The 19,837-nt window shown below is 52.0% G+C and overlaps 1 protein-coding gene across 17 annotated transcripts in view; it reads left to right on the top strand.

The window, feature by feature from the left end:
• The window catches only part of LOC116862730 (band 4.1-like protein 1), a 119,317-nt gene that overhangs the window by 74,145 nt on the left and 25,335 nt on the right, over positions 1-19,837 (top strand). For 8 of the 17 annotated variants that reach the window (XM_032850110.1, XM_032850108.1, XM_032850104.1 and 5 more), the window contains 10 exons: positions 280-355; positions 2,903-3,121; positions 5,249-5,336; positions 6,446-6,598; positions 7,868-7,965; positions 8,228-8,403; positions 11,053-11,201; positions 12,108-12,143; positions 14,422-14,604; positions 17,668-17,772. In XM_032850110.1, the coding sequence (XP_032706001.1) occupies positions 280-355; positions 2,903-3,121; positions 5,249-5,336; positions 6,446-6,598; positions 7,868-7,965; positions 8,228-8,403; positions 11,053-11,201; positions 12,108-12,143; positions 14,422-14,604; positions 17,668-17,772 (1,283 nt within the window). The remainder of the gene's footprint in view (positions 1-279; positions 356-2,902; positions 3,122-5,248; positions 5,337-6,445; positions 6,599-7,867; positions 7,966-8,227; positions 8,404-11,052; positions 11,202-12,107; positions 12,144-14,421; positions 14,605-17,667; positions 17,773-19,837) is intronic. The other 9 variants (XM_032850107.1, XM_032850111.1, XM_032850117.1 and 6 more) reach the window with 3 other exon arrangements.

Genomic DNA, 19,837 nt, shown 5'->3' with positions numbered 1-19,837 from the left:
GTTACTGAAGTAATGTTTGTGATGACCAGTAGGCCTGGCGTGCACCATCACTTTTCTTTCTTTCCACCTTCCTTCCCCCTGCTATGTCACAAGTCTTTCAGCCTGGGCCTCGGTCTCTTCATCTTTCAACTGGGAATAATATTCCAGGCTTTCTGACTGGATTGTCCTGGAATTAAAGATACGAGAAAATGCTGAGGACTTGCCCATGGGCTGGTGCATCTGGGCCATCCACTGGGGTGATGGGGCCTTTCTGATTGTTCCCCTGTCTCCTCCTCTCAGGCAGCCCCTGGAATTTTGCCTTCACAGTCAAGTTCTACCCCCCGGACCCTGCCCAGCTGACAGAAGACATCACAAGGTGAGGGCTGTGGGGCCAGGGGGCTGCTGGCCATGTGACTAGGAATGAGGGCGCCCGGGCCTGGTAGGACAGTACATGTTGGCAATTGTAGACTCAGATGCCCGGCCAGGCCAGGCAGACAGTGTTGACAAAGGAAGGTGACTCAGGGTAGGAGGAAGTGGCGCAAACACCACAGTCAGTGGACCCTCCGCTTCGGAGGTGGGAGGCGTCCCAGGCAACATTTCTTTGACTGGAGTTGAAATTCAAGAGGACATGTGCCATCTCGACAATTGCCGTTCGGCTCCAGCCATCCCTGCCACGTGGGGACTGGACCCCTTGTTGAAGTGAAGCTAGAGATTTGAGAGTAAAATCCACGCTTTTAAAATACTGGCCATGAATTCAGAATTTTTAAAAAACATGGTGGAGGCCATCTCTGGATGGGACAAGCCAAACACGTCTGAAGGCTAATGTTCTGAGTGGACCATTTTAGACTTCGGGGATAAGGAGTGAGTAGAGCGCAGATGGCTTTGCATGTTGGAATTTGGTCCCATGTGCTGCTCTGTGTACCTGTCAGGCATGTAAAGGTCGGATTAGACATGTGACCTCCCCCTACCCCCATGGAGGCAAGCCTGGTCTACCGGGATGAATATGGATTGTGTGTACAATCTCACAGTGCCTCAGGGCCAGGAAATAACGTGGCTTGAAGAGTGGAAGGAGGTGCAAAGCATTGTTGAGAATGAGAACTTCTGGGGGGCTCCTCCTGCCTCTGGAATCAGAATAGGAAGAGGCTTTTATCTAAGCCCCTTCCAAAGAGATAGTCTTACTTCATGATATCTGGGGCTGTGTCATCCATGTGCTGGGTCCTACACACCACCAAGAATAAGACGTGGGCTTGGAGTTACTCCTACAGCAGGGGACAAGCTTCTAAGCCAGCCTCTCTCCCCTGTTGGGTCCCTCCTGAATGTTGGCTGCCTGTTTGTAGGGCCATAGTCACGATGCCCACCCTGGCCTTGGGGGATAATACAGATGTCCCTGGGATAGATCAGATCTGAAGCCTTGGCCTCATTAGTCCTGCCCTAACCCCTAGGGTCGCCTTAGAGCCAAGATTTAGCTACAGGGTCTCAACTGCATTGCCAGGAAGGCTGAGAGCTGTAGACTGGCTTAATCCCCATCCCTGTGGTCTTACTCACTGGTATCTCTCCTCTTTGTGCCAGACCCTGGGCATTGGGCTTCTAGGGACACAGGAGAGAAATTAGCCCTGCTTAGGATGGGTGACCTCAGGGAATGGGGTGATAATAGCAGCTGATTTAGTCAAAAATATTCAGGCCCAAAATAAACTGGTCAGAATGACAAATTGATTGAAATGGTATATTGGTCAGGATATTTGGCAGTGATTTTCGAATTTTTAGACTTGAACGAATTGCCCTTAAGCCCACACCGGGTGTCTGTGATGTTCCAGCTGCTACTGATTCTGAGCCTACGCCTTGGCCCCAAGCACGCACTGAGGCCACATGTACTTTTTGCCAGAACTTCATGTCATGGAGCAGTAAAGATTATACCGAGTAAAAGGCACTTAAAAGGAAAAGAAATAGGCAATTGGGAACAATGGTGAAACATGGCAAAATGCAAGGAGGCATAATTGGCTGAGAATGAGCTGAAACTTTTTTTTTAATGCAGTAACTGAAAAAGCAACAAAAATGGTTTAAAATGGAATGGGTCTAAAAATTGTAAAATCATCCAAGTGTGCATAAAGTTATAAAAAATCATATCCTTGTGGTTGGAGAGGTTTCTTTTAAAGCAGTTTGTTTTTAGACAATTCACTTAGAGCTGGGGGCAAAATTAAAAAGTTTTGAGAGAATGTTAGTGACCAGGTTTGTCCTAGCTGTGGAATGTGGTACCGGAGTTGAAATGAATGAAGTCAGGTTGTTTGTGCTGATGTGGGAAGGGCACTAGGCAAGTAACTGGGTGTGGAAAGAACAAGCTGGAGAGTCAGATGTACTCTTTGATCCCATGTCCCTGTTTAAAGCACCCATGAATCAAAACACATGCATTTCTATATGTCCATGGAGGAAAAAGGTCTGGAACGCCACCTGGATAATAGGGGTGACCTCTGGGAGAGGGGACTAGGGCTGAGAATGGACATCGAGAGGAAATTTAGAATTACCTCTAATGTTTACATTTGTTCCACAATAAGAATATAATTCTTATGTATGATTAAAAATACATGACATTAAAAAAAAAAAGGTCAACCAGCAAAGCAGTCCTACTTAGCTTGAAAATGAGATAGAAATTTCAAAGGTTCCCACAGCAGAAAAAAATCCCTCCAGGTTAGAAATGAACAAATGTTAGAAATTAACAAAACGCTGAAAGGCATGTGACAAGGGACAAAACTGTCTTCTAGGGCACACCCAAATTATCAACACCTGAAATCCTGGCGTCTAGGAGCGTTCCTATTCTACTGAGCTGAGTGTTGGTGGTTTGGTTCTGATGGACGGGTGCGTGACGGTGCTGGGGGCCTCTAGGGTGGGAGTGGGGCCTGTGCCCATGGCCACTGTCCCCTATCTCCAGATACTACCTGTGCCTGCAGCTGCGGGCAGACATCATCACGGGCCGGCTGCCCTGCTCCTTCGTAACACATGCTCTGCTGGGCTCCTACGCCGTGCAGGCTGAGCTGGGCGACTACGACGCCGAGGAGCATGTGGGCAACTATGTCAGCGAGCTCCGCTTCGCCCCCAACCAGACCCGGGAGCTGGAGGAGAGGATCATGGAGCTGCACAAGACGTACAGGTGAGGGGCCTCCCCTGGCTTCTCCGCCATTGGCTGGGGCCCAGGTGCTGGGCTGGAAGTCTCCCAGCTGGCTCTGCCCCTGATTGCAGGTGCTTCTGAGAGCCAGTCATCTCATCCCACTGGGTCTCTCTCAGATGGGAATGGTAGTCACTAGCTGTCTCGGTCTTGGTATAAAACTCAAAAGTTTGCCCTCTGATGCCGGGCTGCCTGGGTTCACATTCTTGTCTCTGCCACTTTCTAACCAGGGCATCTGGGCGGGTCATTTCGTTTCCTCATCGGTTCTCCGTGGGCGCTAATAGAAGGTGCCTTGGCGCTGTTGGGGGCCATGTGGCACGTGGGACAGAGACATATTTATCATTGCTTTGTGATCTTAGGAGTTGAAGAGTTGATTGTGCAACAGAAAGCTCTTTATTCCCGAAGTTAGAAGATGAGTAACCTGATGGGTCATCGTCGGGCTGGCTATTTAACTTATCAGCTCCATTTTTCACAGGCATATGTACCGATTTAGATCATCCTTCTGTCTTAACTGTTGGTATTGGGGGAAGGAGAATTCATTGCGCAAGGTGTCTGGCATCCCCAGGCTCCAGGCAGTAGATGCCCCTAACACCCTGTCAGGCATCGTAACCACAAAAATGCCCCCTACCCCATTCCCAAATGCTGCTGTGAGGTTGATACCATCCCTGGACCCGGGGTGGGGGGGCTCCCCTGGAACTAAATGGTCTCTGGGATCCCTTCAAGTGCTTTGGATTCTGAGTCAGGGCCATTATGGGAACACAATGTGACCAATGACGTACAGTGTGTCGTAAACTGTAAAGTGCTGAGCCTGTGGGAGGGTGGGTGGTGACATTATCTCATTGCTCATGAGGATGGGAGGCCTGAGGAGGGTTGTGTCTGGAGATGAGGACAAGGGCCAGATGTGGAGGGATTATGTACAGGGGTGAGAGCCTGCTGGGGTGTGACAGAACGCTGGGTCCCAAGGGGCAAGTGTGTCTCTCAGAGACTTGCACGCCGACTCGGGTTAGCAGTGGCTGCTGTCATACTGTGGTGAGAAGGACACTGAAACCGTTTGGCTGGTCAGCAGTGTCGGCCGGGGCTCGGGAATAGGGAGCAATGGCCTGCCTGCCGTCTGTCATTCTTGCCATGGGTAGCAAGATGTGGGAGGGATTTGCAAGGGTCCTAAGAACTCAGAGAAAGAAACCCGTGTGTGGGTGGAGAAAGGCTGGTGGCCATCCCTTAGCTTGCTCAGCTCTTTTGACTGAAAGCACATGGACACCTAGTGTCCAGGCATCTCCCACGGCCGCTTGGGGAGGCGGGCAGAGCAGGGGACCCCAAGGCCCGGGGGATATGACCCAGATGGAAGGGAAGAGGTTGGGAAGGAGCACACACTCTCGAGCCAGGTCATCTGGATTCAAGTCCCGACTCTTGCTCCGTAATAGTTGTGTGGCCAGAGGCGAGTGATTCAGCCTCTCCATGCTGGTGGGAACGATGACAACACCAGCTGTGCGGAGCTGTGACGAGGACTCTGTGAGGTCATGCACGCCAAGTGTCTGGAACAGTGACCAGCACGCCGTGCTCACTGAAGGTTCTCTGTGGCTAAATGGAAAATGTATAGTTCCCCTGCAGCCAAAGCAAAGAAGGAAACTGATGAATTGCGTAGCTCTCTTGTCAGACAGGAGAATGCGCAACAGCTCCTTGGGGGGGATTAAGTGGTTTCGGATATAAAATTCTGAGAAAAATATCTTCCTTGGGTGATCCTTTCGGAGCCTCTGGGTGATTGTAATGAACCATGGCTTCCACAGCGCCTTCACAGCCACAGGGAAGCAGAATCGATGACTCATGTTGAGCTCTGTGGCAGAACGAAGCAGAAATTCCAACTCCCAGCTCATCCCTTGAATACTGCCCGGAGGAGACAAGACTGGACCCGAGCTTTGGCACCAGGAGGGGGTTGGGTGACTGGAAGCAAGGGCTGACAGCAGAGGGGAAGGACTGCGAGCAGTTTAGCCATATGCCCACTCCAGAGCGTTTGCCTTCCTAGAATCCCAGGTTCTGATTGTGGCCGCCTTTAGCCAGTGGTACTTAGGCCTGGGCCTTTTCCGTGGCTGCTTATGATCGTGTTCTTTCCTTTAGGGGCATGACTCCAGGAGAAGCAGAAATCCACTTCTTAGAGAACGCCAAGAAGCTCTCCATGTATGGAGTAGACCTACACCATGCCAAGGTACTCCTGGGCCCCGGCGTCTCCCTGGCCTCTGGGGAGGGGGGGGCGGTGGTCATGTCCCTCGTGCTTCAGAGGGCTTGGTGCGCCAGACCCTGTGTTCCCTCTAGCCCGAAGCCTTTCATATTCTTGTTTCTCATTCCTCAGAGTTCCTTAACACTTTATCTTCCCATGATCTTTATAATGTTTCTATATTCACTGTATTAAGAACCTGTTTGTACCACCACTAGATTGGGAGCATCATTAGAGAGAGACATAGGCTTTATTTATTTTTTGTTTACCATGATCTGACTTTATTTATTTATTTATCTATTTATTGATTTTGTAAACCAAGTTTTTTTACATTTCAATTCAATTAACATATAGTGTATTATTAGTTTCAGAGATAGAGTTCAGTGGTTCATCAGTCTTATATAACGCCCAGTGCTCATCACATCACATGCCCTCCTTAATGTCCCTTACCCAGTGTCCCCATCCCCTCACGCCCCTCCCCTCCAGCAACCCTCAGTCTGTCTCCTGTGATTAAGGGTCTCTTCTGGTTTGTCTCCCTCTCTGGTTTCATCCTGTTTTATTTTTCCGTCCCTTCTCCTCCTCTGTTTTGTTTCTTCAGTTCCACATGTGAGTGAGATCATCTGGTACCTGTCTTTCTCTGACTGACTTATTTCACTTAATTGGCTTATTCAGAATCATAACGTCCAGTTCCATCCACATCATTGCAAATGACAAGATTTCATGTTTTCTCATGGCCAAGTAGCATTCCATTGTGTATATAAATACCACATCTTCTTTATCCATTCATCAAGACAAAGGTTTCAGTTTATGTCTGTGTCCTTAGCACACAGCCCGTGGCCTAGCACCACACAGGCGCCACTAAGTGTTTGTCGGTGAATCAGTGATTGACAGAATGATCAGATGGGGGCCTGGGTGAATGGCTGACAGAATGAATGAATGAACGAATGATGCCTGTGTGAGATTGGTGGGGGTCTTCCCCAACACACGGGCTCTGACCCTGATCCTGAGGGCTGATCCAAAAGCAGAGCTCAGGGAGGGATTCGGGGTGCATGGCAGGCGTGGCCCTCAGACCTGCCATTTGATGATGTCTTCCCATGCAGGACTCCGAGGGCATCGACATCATGTTAGGGGTCTGTGCCAACGGCCTGCTCATCTACCGGGACCGGCTCAGAATCAACCGCTTCGCCTGGCCCAAGATTCTCAAGATCTCCTATAAGAGAAGTAACTTCTATATCAAGATCCGGCCTGGGGAGGTGAGCCTGCCTTGGGAACCCCTCCTTCTCACTGGAATTGTCTAGAACGGACAGGATCCTGACCGCTGAGCCTGGGTATTTTCCTACTTAGGCTCCATGGAGAGGGTTGCTAGGGTACTGGGTAAGGGGAGAGTACTCCTCTTTCTGGGGCTCTCTACATAGACTTCATGCCTTAGCTGTGGGCCTACACACATGCACTGCACATACAACATACACAGACACACACATGGAAGCACACCTAGGAGGATAACCACATATGTTCAGGTTACACAGATCAGCGATTACCTGTCCACTCATGTCCGTTATCTGCTTACATGCAGTATCCAAGTACGTACACATACCAAAACACACGACCGCACATGGCAGACATGTATGTCCAGCCTCCACATCTCACCCATCAGAAGGTCCATTGGTTTGTACCTCTAGAGGAAACGCAAACCCATCTGCTTCTGTCTTCCTCCACTGCCCCAGCCACCAACGCCACCATCTGTCACCTGCCTCTCTCCGAGGTGCCTCTCCTGGGTCCCCCTGCCTCCATTGTCATATCAGGCCATTTTTCTCGTAACTGCTAAGGAGAGCTTCAAAGTCCCTTCCATCAGATCATGTCTGATGGAATCAGATCACTATCCCCCACTCCCACTCCTGCCTTAGACCTTTCAAGAACTCTCTGGCTCGTGGGCTACCGTCCAGACCCCGCATGTGGCCATCTGCCTCTCCCACAAATCTCTGTTCCATGCCCACTGTGCTTCAGGCCTCCGGCCTTCTGACTTCCCAGGATGAGCCAAGCTCTTTCCTGCCTCCGGCTTTTGCTTTTGAGGTTTCCTCTACCTGAAATTGTCTTCCCTGCCTTCTCATATAGCTGGCTCCTTCCCCATCCTTCAGATGTCTGCTCAGAGATCACCTGTTTAGAGAGCATCCCCTGATCACCCTTTCTAAGACAGATCCTGACCCCCGTACCTGCCCAGGCATTCTCTGTTCGTTCCCTTCAGGCCCCCTTATCAGTGTCCGAAATGATCTTGTTTACTAATTTATTATCAGAGCACCCCTTCTCCGTCCCTGAGAATCTTCCGTGTTGGTCACCATGGTGCTCTGCTGCTTAGCACCGAACCTGTTGCCAAGTAAGGGCTCAGTCCACTTTATTGAAGAAATAAATGAATAAATGAATAAAACAGCCTGAAATCACACATGCCCGAGAAGAGTTCAGAAAAGATGGACCAGCGGCGAGAGAGCCCCGGCCTTGCTTCTAACCCGCTCTCCTTCGTTTTGCAGTATGAGCAGTTTGAGAGCACAATTGGCTTTAAGCTCCCAAACCACCGGTCAGCCAAGAGACTGTGGAAGGTCTGCATAGAGCATCACACGTTCTTCCGGTGAGCCTGCCCCTGCGGTGGGGCCCTGGGGTGGGTCCTTGGGGGCCGGGCAGAGGCCATGCGTATACATGGATGCTCCGTGACAGGGAAGCCGGAGAAGGAGCTAGGAGGGAGGGACTCCGGGAAATCCCCCCTTGCCAAGTTTCTCCTTTTGTGGGTCACTTTGAGTTGTAGCTGGTGGGACAGTGGGCTAAAAGGCCAGCTGTGGTCCAGCCTTGGGCCTGGCAGCCCAGGTCTAATTCCCCTCCTCCCTCCACTGCAGGCTGGTGTCGCCCGAGCCCCCGCCCAAGGGTTTCCTGGTGATGGGCTCCAAGTTCCGATATAGTGGGAGGACTCAGGCACAGACCCGCCAGGCCAGCGCCCTCATTGACCGGCCTGCACCCTTCTTCGAGCGTTCCTCCAGCAAACGGTACACCATGTCCCGCAGTCTTGATGGAGGTACGCCCCAGACTGGAGGTGGATAAGGGGGGCGTTTAGTGGGAAGAGGGGGCATGCCAGCTTCCGTGGGATGAACGGAGAAAGTGGTGGACAGCTCACTGGTTGATTTGCACCAGGCCCGGTGGCCCAGGAGCACTGTTGGCCCCAGGCCCCAGACTGCCCGTGGCAGTCTCGCCCAGTCTATGGCATCTCTCCCACTAGAACGTGACATTGCCACTCTCTGGACACCTGCAACTTCCCTGAGTTGTGGCCTCTTGGGGTCCCAGGTTCAGCCATATGGGTTTCTGGGCCCTCTCCTTTTGATGCTTAGTGAGTCACAGATTGTCATCATACCAGGAGAATGGTATATGGTCACTACAGTTTGGAGCAGGTAAGGCCTTTCTCACCAGAGGCTGAGGGTTTGTTGTTCCTGGTCATTCTTTTGGTTCCAGTGAACTGATTGACATCCAGCCACATGCTGTTCTCCATGGCCCTCATCTCTGTTGAGCTGACAGGTACCCTTAATATCAACGAGAACTGGCCCTACATTGTCCTGTAGCAAGCCAACCAGGGCTTCTCAAAACATAGTCACGGGTGAGCTGGTTAAACCTGAAGATTCCCAGGCCTTGGCCCACACCTGCCTCGGCACTCAGGGCCCAGGACCCTCCCCTGGGCTGTGCACCCCAGAGTTTGTAGGAGAGGTTCAGAAGCCACATGGGCAGTAGGGAGATTCCGTTAGGCACATGTGAGTTCAAATCCCAGCCTTTATACTCACAAGCTGCTCTGCAGACCAGGAAGTTGTCCTTAAATATCCACACGTGAACGGAGGGGAGGTCTCAAGTAGCTAAACTTTCCCTGTACCTGTTTCTTCTTCTGCAAATAATGCTGACTTTGCTGTGTTACAGAGAGAACTAGGCATGATAACACCTAACACCCCAAAAAAGTTCCTGGCACATAGAAGGACCTTAACAAATTATACCTAATTATAGTTTATGATTATTCTTGGGTTTGTAGAGAGTAGCTTAAGGTAAGAGGTGGGGACTTACATGGGGGAACAGTGGATACTCCCAGAACACATGGGGGCAGGCCTCCAGGCAAGTTAGTTCTGCCCAACAAATATTTTCTGAGTATTGGAATACATTTCCTTTGAGGAGCTCATAGAATGGTAGGTTTGTAGGCATTTAAGGTGATTCAAGCGATGGGAGAAGTATGTGCAGAATACAGAGCAGCCATGAGGAGAGAGAGATTAATTCTGTCTAGGAGGGCAGAAGGGGCTTTGCAGAGAAGGTGACAACTGGGCAGGGTTTTGAAGGATATGTAGGAGTTTTCCAGGTGGTCAGGAGAGTCTGAAACTTTCCCTGCAGTATGAAGGTGAAACCTGTCCCAGGATTCTTTGACTATGTTCAGAGAACATGCGGTTTTGCAAAGGTTCATTTGAGGCTGAGGAAGCTCCTTTCCTTCTTAAGTGGGCACAAGGCGGAGAGCTAAGATTTGTGCGAAGGGAAAGTACAGGCTCTCTATTCTCCCCTGCAGCTTCCCTTACTCTTCCAGGGCCTAAATGAGGCCCAGATTGTGCAGGGTCACAAGGATTCGTCTATAGAGCTCATGAGGCTCGTCCAGGGAGGACCAGAAGTCTGGACTCTAAGCCAGGAGACCTGGGTCTTTGTCTTAAGTCACTGAAAGGTCATCAGCGGGACCTTTCCTCTCTCAGAGTCTCATATTATCCTTTGTAAAATGAGGATAAGGATTCCCATTCTAGCCATCAACACAAAGGATCATGTGGATCAAATGAAATAATGTGCAGAAAAGGGAACTTTGCCGAGTGAATATATATGAATAGATAGGTTAATTATTCTCTTCTAATCTAGGCCAAACCCAAGGATAATCTGTGTTCTGGTCATTTGAATTCAGTGTTTTCCAGCCATTTTTTTTCCCCACCAAGACATAATCCATGGGCATAGTCTGGGTTATGCCCAGTGCCTAGTGTAAAGCGCATCATTCCATCCCTTCTTTCCTATTCAGAGAACTACTTTGGAATGCCAGTAGGTGAGAAGGAGTCCCCTTGAATTTCCCCTGATTTATAAATATTGCAGGAGTCCCCTTGAACTTCCCCTGATTTATAAAGACGCTAAATTATTTGCAAATCTCAGAACTTTAGCTTTCACTGCTACATAATGGTCAAGCAAGTGTCCATCACAACCATCATGACAAAAACCTCACCATTTGTGGACCAGCACTGATTGAATTGGCTCACTCTGTGCCAGTCTCTCTTCTAAGTATTTATATACATGGAGCTTATTCATTCCTCCCCCAGCTGCCTAAAGTAGGTATTGTTTATAGATGAGGAAACTGAGGCCCAGAGAGGTTGTGTAACTTACCAAAGGTCACACAGCCCAGAAGCGGTGGATTTGAGGTTTGAACTTGGGCTTTGGTGCTGTAGAAGTCAGGAGGGGATCTGGGGCTGTAGAAGTCAGGAGGGGATCTGGGGCTGGGAGGTAACTGCGTGACCTGGACAAGGCTTCCTCCCCTCTCTGTGTGCTGGCTCCTGATCCCCGATGTGTCGAGGATGCCCCACTTCAGCCATGGTTGGGCGGGTGGCAAGCCTGGCTCCTTGTCTGTCCCCCTGGGAGAGGTCTTACTCAGCTACCCGGCCATCTCTGTTCATTTTAGCGGAGTTCTCCCGCCCAGCCTCGGTCAGCGAGAATCACGATACGGGACCTGACGGTGACAAGCAGGAGGAAGATGGCGAGTCTGGGGGCAGGCGGTCAGAGGCTGAGGAGGGAGAGGTCAGGACCCCCACCAAGATCAAGGAGCTAAAGGTAGGAGCCTGGCTTTCTCAGACCCTCTGACCTGGGATTAGGAGGCTAATTCTGGGTCTAGCCTCGGCCTTGGCCTTGAGGTATTCCCAGCGGTGGGAGAGCACCCTTGTTCCAGGCTGCACCACAGGAAGGGCCTTGCCCAATACATCAACAGCCCCTCATGGTGGGTGGTAGGTGTGCTGCTCTCTCTGCACTCTTGCCCTCTTTTTGTCCTGCTTCCCCACGGGGACACTTTGACCCCTAGAGGACTCCAGTGTCCTCTTGCCCACTCTTAATTTGTCCCTTTGACTGTGATCTGGGTCTGCACGGACCCCTTCCTCCCCAGAGCATGCCCGGGTGTCCCTGTGGGCCCTCACAAGGATGAGGTTCAGGTGTGTCCCCTCCTGCTGCCTCATGCATTCCCCACATACCTGTACACACACTCACGTGGGGACACGTGGTTTCACTAGCATGCATTTGCTCACAGTTGTAGACCCCTCTTACAGGAGGGGTCATGTACCCAGATGTGCACGCAGTGGGCACACACACGGGCGGGGGCACATACAGGTGTAGCATGTTCCCATCGGGCAGTTGCCGCTTGGAGCACAGGCTCCTGAACACACAGGCTGACAGTGGAGGCATGAGTACCCAGAGCCCTCATGTCCCCTCTACTGAGTGTGACTGTCCGCTTTGCCCACGGTCCCCCAGCCCCCTTCTTCACCTCCATGGGCTCTCTCCCTGCCTCCCACCCTGCCCTTTCTGTCTACCTCACTGCCCTACGGGTGGTCACCAGCTTCCCTGGCCTCTGCTCCCTGGGAGAGAGCCCTATGGGCTACCTGCTGCACCGTACCGGGCCAGCGCGGTGCCTCTAATCCATTTGTTCTACTGACCTTGCTGGTTCCTTCTCCTCCTCCCGCATCTCGCTAGCTGGAGCAGGAAACCACGCCGAGACACAAGCAGGAGGTACTGCATGGGACCTGTCACCACTTACCCAGCCATTCACATCCCTAGCTCATTTGTCACCATCCCATAGTCCATCCCAGGCCCATATTCTGCACCATCTCAGCTTCAGCTTTGCCTCTGCTCCTTCTCCCCAAGGCCCCTCCCTTCCCCTGCCCCCCTCCCCAACCACCCTGACTCTCCCCACCCACATCTACATAGCTCCCCCTCAGACCCCACCCCCTGGCCAGCTGGTTCCCCTGCCCTCTTCCCCCTCCCTCCCTCTAACCAGCTTCCCACTCTGCCTCTTCTCACCACCCCATGCTTCCTTCCCATCCCACCAGTGTCCATCAGCTCTTCCAGGCCATTCCGTGCTTTTATTGGTCTCATCTCCCCTGCCCCCCCAAACCCTTCCTTAGACTCACTCATCTCTTCCCCACGTCACCGTTTGGTCATGCCTCCACTCATCTGTGTCCTCCCTGACCTCACCCCAAGCTTCTTTTTGTATCTCCTGGCAACCGATGTGGGAGTGGGCGTGCTGGGTGGGGGGCAGGGAGGAAGCTCCGAATGCTTCTGCCTCTTCTCAAGCTCCAGCTGTCCCTCCTTTCTGGGTGGGGCCTGCTGCTCCAGCAGGGAGAGCCTCTTCTTTCCTCCTCCCTCGCCTCTTCCTCCTCTTCCTGGTGGCTTCTCTCCGCTTACTTCTCAGTATTAACAACTTCTTCCCTTTCGCACAGTCCCCAGCTCTTTCTCTGCACCTTCGCTGCCAGAGACGCTGGTCTCTTGGACCTGAGGGAAAAGACCAAGGGCTGGGACCTAAGGGCTTGGCCTTGGTGTCACGTGAGCTGGGTTTCAGCCTGACCCTTTGAGGGTCGTGGGTGAGCCCCCTTGGGCCCCAGCCCCCCATCTGCACAGCAAGGCATTTGGACTAGGTTTCCCCAAAGCCCTTAACCCTAATCAAGGATCCCAGGGTTCCACTGCTCTCTCTCACCTCCGAGAACACTGCGAGTGCCCAGAGGCCGCGTGACAGGGTCAGGCTAGAAGGTCATAAGCCATATCTTGGGTCCGTTACAGCTCAAACCTACCCCCTTGTGCAAACTTGTTCCGTCCGACTTCTCCAACCTTGTTGTAAGGTCGTCCTGCTCAGGAGGGGACATGAGAAGTACAGACAGGTGTCTGGAGGGAAAGCAAGGCTTCGGTGGCATCAGTCTCCTCCCCGAGGTAACTCACACGTTCATGGTGGATCTGCGGGTGCCAGAGATAAGCCAGGGGAAGATTTCAGCCTTTCCAAGAGCAAGCTTGTCTTCTGGGCACTTCTTCGAGTCTGCCGATTTGACTTTATAACAAGCGGAGATGGTCCACTTCTTGTCCTGAGTTGAGTTGCTGGGACCCCAACAGCCTTGCAGATAAAGGCGCTTGAGCCAACAGCCCGCAGAAGCAGGCTGCTCCTCACCTGACCTGGAGGGGGTCACTCTGTCCTGCTGCATTGGCTTGAGCTCGGACTTGGCAGTTTAATGGGGGACGTGCCCCTGACTCCCGCTATCCCGGGCTCAGCTCTGGGATTTACCTCTCTCCTTCCAGGTCTCCATTTCTCCTGCCCTCCTAAATGCCCTGCGGCACCCCTGCCTCTGGCCACAGCTCACTCTGTTTCCCCATGAGGAGTTGGTATCACAAGGTGTCCACAGGACCCTGGGTGATTAGGAAAGGTAGTAGCTCACCATAGATGGTGCTGAAAACCGTCTTTTCCTGGCTGCTGTGTGGGAGCAGGGCTCATTTTTCTGGGGATCCCTGGCTTTAGGAGTATCTGAGAAGCTCACCTCTCGGGCTGACAGGGGCCTAGACTGGGGATCCTGGAAGTCAGGGAGTGGGCCACAGCAGCCCAGCGAACAGGGTGGGCCAGTTCTCCCTGTGCCTTGGTTGTAACCAGAAGGAAGTCACCTCCATGCCCAGTTGAGATGGGATACACAGCACCAGAGGGGACTCAGCTGATTTTAGGGGATTTGGGTTACCTTGGGGGTTCTGAGGCCGGAAGCTAGGCAAGGGGGAAAGAAAAGGTGATGCTTGCCCGGAAACCTCCTCTTCTTAATCCTAATTGCTTCTCGTTCCTCTGTCTAACCTTAAGTGCTTTGAGCACCTGTTGGGGCTTAATCATCTCTGCACTGCTTGGCTCCTGGGGTGCAGTGAGGGTGAGAAGGACTCACGGACGGGAATCACTTAGCTGATGTAGGGCAGCGATGGCCACGCTTACCATCCCCTGCTCAGAGCTGTTCCTCTAACACACACTGCCCTCTCCATCCACCCCTAGTTCCTAGACAAGCCAGAGGATGTCTTGCTCAAGCACCAGGCCAGCATCAACGAGCTCAAACGGACCCTGAAGGAGCCCAACAGCAAGCTGGTCCACCGGGACCGAGACTGGGAGCGGGAGCGCAGGCTGCCCTCCTCGCCCGCCTCCCCCTCCCCCAAGGGCACCCCTGAGAAAGTCAACGAGGTAGGTCTCACCCTGAACCCCTCAACAAGGGCTTCAGGTAAAGAGGGTCGGGAAGGTTGCTCTGTACTCCAGCTTACACTCCTCCTCCCACCTGTATGCCTCCCCCAGTTGCTGCATGAGGGGATGATGGGGTGGGGTGGGGTGGAGGGCTAGAAAAGCAGGTTCTGTTGATTAGACAGGCCCCAAGTCTGACCAACAGAATCAGAATATTTGGAGCTAGAGCCCTGGGATCAGCATTTTGAACAAATGCCCCCAGACGATTCTCGTGCACCCTAAACTTTGGGAATCCCAGCTGTTGTATCCAGTAACCAGATCCTTTAGTGCCTGTTGTGAAAACACAGATGGTGGGATATGTGTGTGTGAGAGGGGGTGGTTCCCTGCTGGAAGAATCCTCAGAGCCCACTAGAGGAGAACAGATCCTCCAAGAAAATCAGACCTGCACCTCTTGCTTCAGAAAAGGATCCCACACCCACCTGCCTTTCGGAGTGGAAAGCATGGGGTGTTTTCTCAAATGCAAAAGAGATAAAGATAGGATCATGAGAATTCCTGTATTTATAATTCCAAGCTATTATTTTTAGCAGTGCTAAATCTTGGCAAGTATTTACCCCCATTTATACTTCGGTGTTTTCTCTCTAGCACTGCTGCTTACTTGTCTCAAACCCAACTGATCTAGACTTTCACCACCTGGGTTTGAATTCTGGCGCTGATTCCTGCTAGCTGGGTGACTCTGAGCTTATTACTGAATTTCTCTGAGCGTCCATTAGGCAGAGATAATAGAAGTACTGACCTTGTGGGAATGTTGTGAGGACCCAGGGAGATCAAACACAGAGGAGCTGGTAGAGGGCCTAGATGCTCAACAGGGGTTTAATGGTTCATTTTGAGAGTCCTGGGACTCACAAAGAAGGGTTATTTCAAATCCAAACCACTCTTTTCTTTTGTAAAGATTTTATTTATTTATTTATTAAATAGAGAGAGAGAGAACATGAGTGAGGGCAGGAGCAAAGGGAGAGGGACAAACAGACTCCACGCTGAGCAGGGAGCTTGACACGGAGCTTGATCCCACAATCTTGAGATCATGACCTGAGCCAAAATCATGAGTCAGATGCTCAACCGACTGAGCCATCCCTATGCCCCCCCAGAACACCTTTTAAAGTTGGAAGGACCCTCAGAACCTACTTGGTTTGAGCTCATCACTTTACAGATGGGGCACTGAGGCCCAGAATGGGAATATACTTGTTCAGGGTCAGCTGGTAGAAGAGGGGCCAAAACCTGCTTTCCTTGTATCCTGGCCATTGTATTTGCTGTTACATCACAGCTGCTGGGAGCAAGACCAAATCATGGGAAGACCAGGATAGAGTCAACTGTGTACGTACTGCCCTCGGAATGCTTTGAAATTTGGTGATGCCGTCCTGATCTAATAAGTGAACATTTGATTGATGCCGGATAACAGGGCCTCACCGGGGGAGGCTGCTGTGTTAGTTTCACTGGCTGGTGATTCACAAAATCACCAGGGATTCTTTGAGAGTCTTTAAGTCCAGTGCAGGAAGGAGGGCCAACCTGCTTCTGTTGAGGGCCTCTGGGGTCACCCCTGGCACTCTGGACTGGGCCATGGGGGCCGGTCCTCTCCTCTTGGGTACGGGCCCCACTCCTCCTGCCTTGGGAGTCTTAACCAGAGTGGCCTGGTTGGGGCTGAGGAGGGATGCAGAGGCTTTTGAAACGGTGGGACTCCTGTAGAGAAGGGCAGGATGAGCCCTGGGGAGCTGGGCTGGGACGCTTCCGGTGCCCCCGAGGAGCCTGGCTTGGGAGTGTGCCCCACCTGCTGGTCATAGCTGGAACTGCTAGAAGATGGGTCTTATTCAAAGGTGGGGTCTGTTTCAACACTTGCCCCTCACTGTTACCCTCAAGAGGTATAGTCCACTGCTGGAAAGAATTCTGGTTCAGGAGCTCACCTTGGAGCTATGGGCCATTTGACTGGTTACGGGCCCCACTGGCATTTAGAGGCCCTTGAAGATTTGGGAGATGGGGAGAAGCTGTAGACAAAGACTGGACTGGCTTCTTAGATGAGTGATATTACCTCTCTGAGCCTCGCTGCTAGTCAGCCTGTCTAAAGGGAGACCAGAATTGCCATTGCATAGGATTGCTGGGGAGGCTGAGTGAAATGATGGGTATAAAAGCACTTTATAAACCAGAAAGTGCTGTACAGTCATGGGGCATTGCTGATGGTGACTGGAATCCCCGATTGGGCTAGAAGGGGGCTCTCCTGCGGGGATGTGTCATCAGAGGTACTAGTGGCTTTCTCTTACATTGTTGGGCCTCATCTGAGCCAAGGGGAAAACAGTAGGAACTTAAATCAAAATAAGGACTCCGAAATTTTTTGTTGTTGTTTTAAAGATTTTACTTATTTGAGAGCGAGAGCAAGAATGCATGAGCAGGGGGAAGGGCAGAGGGAGAAACAGACACCCTGCTGAGTCGGGAGCCCAACGTGGGGCTCAATCCTAGGGCCCCAGGATCATGACCTGAACTGAAGGCAGACGCCTAACCAACTGATCCACCCAGGTGCCCAGGACTCCAAACTTTCCAGGAAAGTTCCCATTTGCCAAACCCGGGTTTTCATTTCAAAGATGCCTTTTTGAGGGGCTAAGAGCCCAATTGCAGGATTGAACCATTGCCTAAACCAAAAATACCCAGGGCAGACTTGGAATCAGAGTCTGAATGGTATGGCTCCTCGGCCTCCTGATTGAGAGCCTCTTGAACGAAAGTGGTGTGTTTCTGCGCCCTCTTGAGCAAGGGCAGGGAGAGAAGGGTCTGCACGGTGCTGGCTGGCAGCTGACCGTGGGCCTCCCTCCCTTAAGGGGCCACAAGGGGCAACTCTTCTCTCTCTTGTCCCACTGGCTTCTTTCTGACCTAAGCCACAAACTCCAAGGGTGTGGGATTTACAAAGCTGGGCTATTTACGGGCTCTGTGTGTGTGTCTCTCCTGTTCCTCTCTCCCTTTCTTCCTTTCTCTGTCTCTCCTTCCCTTCCTCCCTCTTCCCTTCCCTCTGGCCTCGGGCCTCCCCTGCAGTCCCGGAGGACCCAGGACACCTCTCCACAGGACTTGGCACCTGAGCCTGGGACGGCCACAGGCTGGGAAGTGTTCACTCAGAAAAGCCTCGCAGCGTCTCCTGAGGTTACTGTCAGCACTTCCCCACCCACACACAGCGACCCTAATGGTCTCAAAGAGATCCCCTTCTCTGGGGTGAAGGGGGGGTGGACCAGGCTCTGCCATGCAGGTCGAGCAATGGGTAGCCCTTGTATCCCCATGCTGTGACAAATGACTGTCCCCATGCCAGGGATCCATAAAGGGCCGGCCCCTCCCTCATCCATTGTTTCTCAGGAATCAGAACTGAGATCATATTCTAGAAAGACAGGACATTATGAGTCTGGCTCTGGCTTCAAAGGGGAGGCTGGAATGATCTTCTCTTGGGCCCTCCTGACTTTAGAGGCAGGTTCTAACATCTAAGCTTGAGATCAGGGGTCATCGCACCTAAATGCCTTTTCCCCTGGGGTCTTTTCTCTGTTTAGATGCCTGGGTGAGGTCTAACAGTGGCTCTGTAGGGAACGGTCCTTCATTCATCCTTCACCTTTGTCTTCTCCAAACTCCTCTTGACAGGCAGGCAAAACTGGGCATCTTGCTCTAAGGAGCTTCCTTGGGGTTGAAGAGATGCTGGTCAGGCCAGCGTTCTAACGAGGAAGGCATTACTTCTGCACCCTGGACAGCAGCCAGAAGAGGGCTCTTGGGCCTTGCTGTGTCCTGCTAGGCCTAGAATCTAGGCCCAGGGATGGAGGGCTGCATCTCCCTCTGTGCCGACAGCTCAGGGGCTGTCATGATTAGACAGTGCTGACAGACCATCTGGGTGGAACTTCTTTCTCCCTGAGATCTGAACCTCCGTGTTATGCATAGTATGTATGAGGGCATCTCCCTTTTTTAATTCCCATGGAAAAATTTTCTAGCTGCTGAAAATGTGCCAAAACCATAAAAGAGACATGAGTCAGTGACATAAGTGGTAAGACAGAAATCACAGGTCTACTCAATTTTTCCTCAATGTAAAAATCAACCATCAGCCCTCTCTCTTGAGATGAGTTGGACAGGAGTCAGTAGCCTCCCAGGGTTAGGGAAATAGTGAGACCCCAGAGCACAGAGATGCTCCTAGAGCAAAGGACAGTTGCGCAGACTCATTGTGGTGGGGAGGGGCAGCGTTAGGAGGCAACAAGCGCCCTTCTTCCGCATCCCTGCAAATTGTCCTTCCAGCGCCTCCCACAGAGGGCGCTCTTGTGGTTCTTCACAAGGAACCAATTTGGCTTCAGTCCCTACTGGGAAGTTTTCATATTGAATTAAAATCTGCCCTTCTGAAGTACCTGTCCGTGGGCCTCGCTGTGCCCGCTGCTGCCCAGAGATCCGCCGGGCATCCTCCCGCCTGGCATCCTCCTCCAGAATTCAGCACCTCCCCTCCCCCTGAACATTGCTTTCTTCAAAAGATGCTTTTCCCAGGGTGTGGTTTCTAGAGGGCTCCTTGTCCTGCCTCCCCTCTTCGGGGTGTCTTCTGTAAAGAACAGGGCCCAGAATGTGACCCAGAGCCCCAGGTGGTGACTGAATAGTCCAGAATCCGCAGAATCGGCTGGCTGGAGACTTTCTGCTTTTGGAGGCTCGCGTGTGGACAGAACTGGTCTGCGTCCTCCTCCAGCTTTCTCTCCTTGCTGCAGTACCTCCTGCTGATGGCAGGGGGCGCTCTGCGCAGGTTGTGAAGGTCCTCGGGCTCAGGGGACTGAAGCAGGGCTAGCAGATATCATCCCATCTCCCATCCTGGAAAGGGGGTCAGGACGGCTTTCAGACCAGCCAGCCCCAGGGGCAGGTGCAGCCCCCCCGCCAGGGCCTTGGTGCCAGTGGAGGTTTTCTCTCTTTTGTTCAGTCTTCTTTTCTCTTCAGGATTTTCACTTGTTAAAAGCAGAGCATCTTCTTCCCTTACCGCACACTCTGTGATCTGTGCAATGGTGATTGCTCTGCGAACCTCAGTTTCCCCTTTGGAAATAAGGACAATAGTACCTGCTTCACAGGTTGCCATTTGGATTACATTTAATCACCTTAGACAAAGGGCTGGCATTGTCTGGCACAAATTAACTAAATAGAAGTACATGTTTCCTTTTTTCTTCCTGTGGAGTCTTTCTTTCTATACTGGACTAGTTCCCACCCCACT

This window comes from Lontra canadensis, unplaced genomic scaffold (genome assembly GCF_010015895.1).
Source record: "Lontra canadensis isolate GAN:19392208 unplaced genomic scaffold, GSC_riverotter_1.0 scaffold312, whole genome shotgun sequence".
Taxonomy (NCBI): Eukaryota; Metazoa; Chordata; class Mammalia; order Carnivora; family Mustelidae; genus Lontra; species Lontra canadensis.
This window is presented reverse-complemented; position numbering and strand designations above follow the sequence as displayed.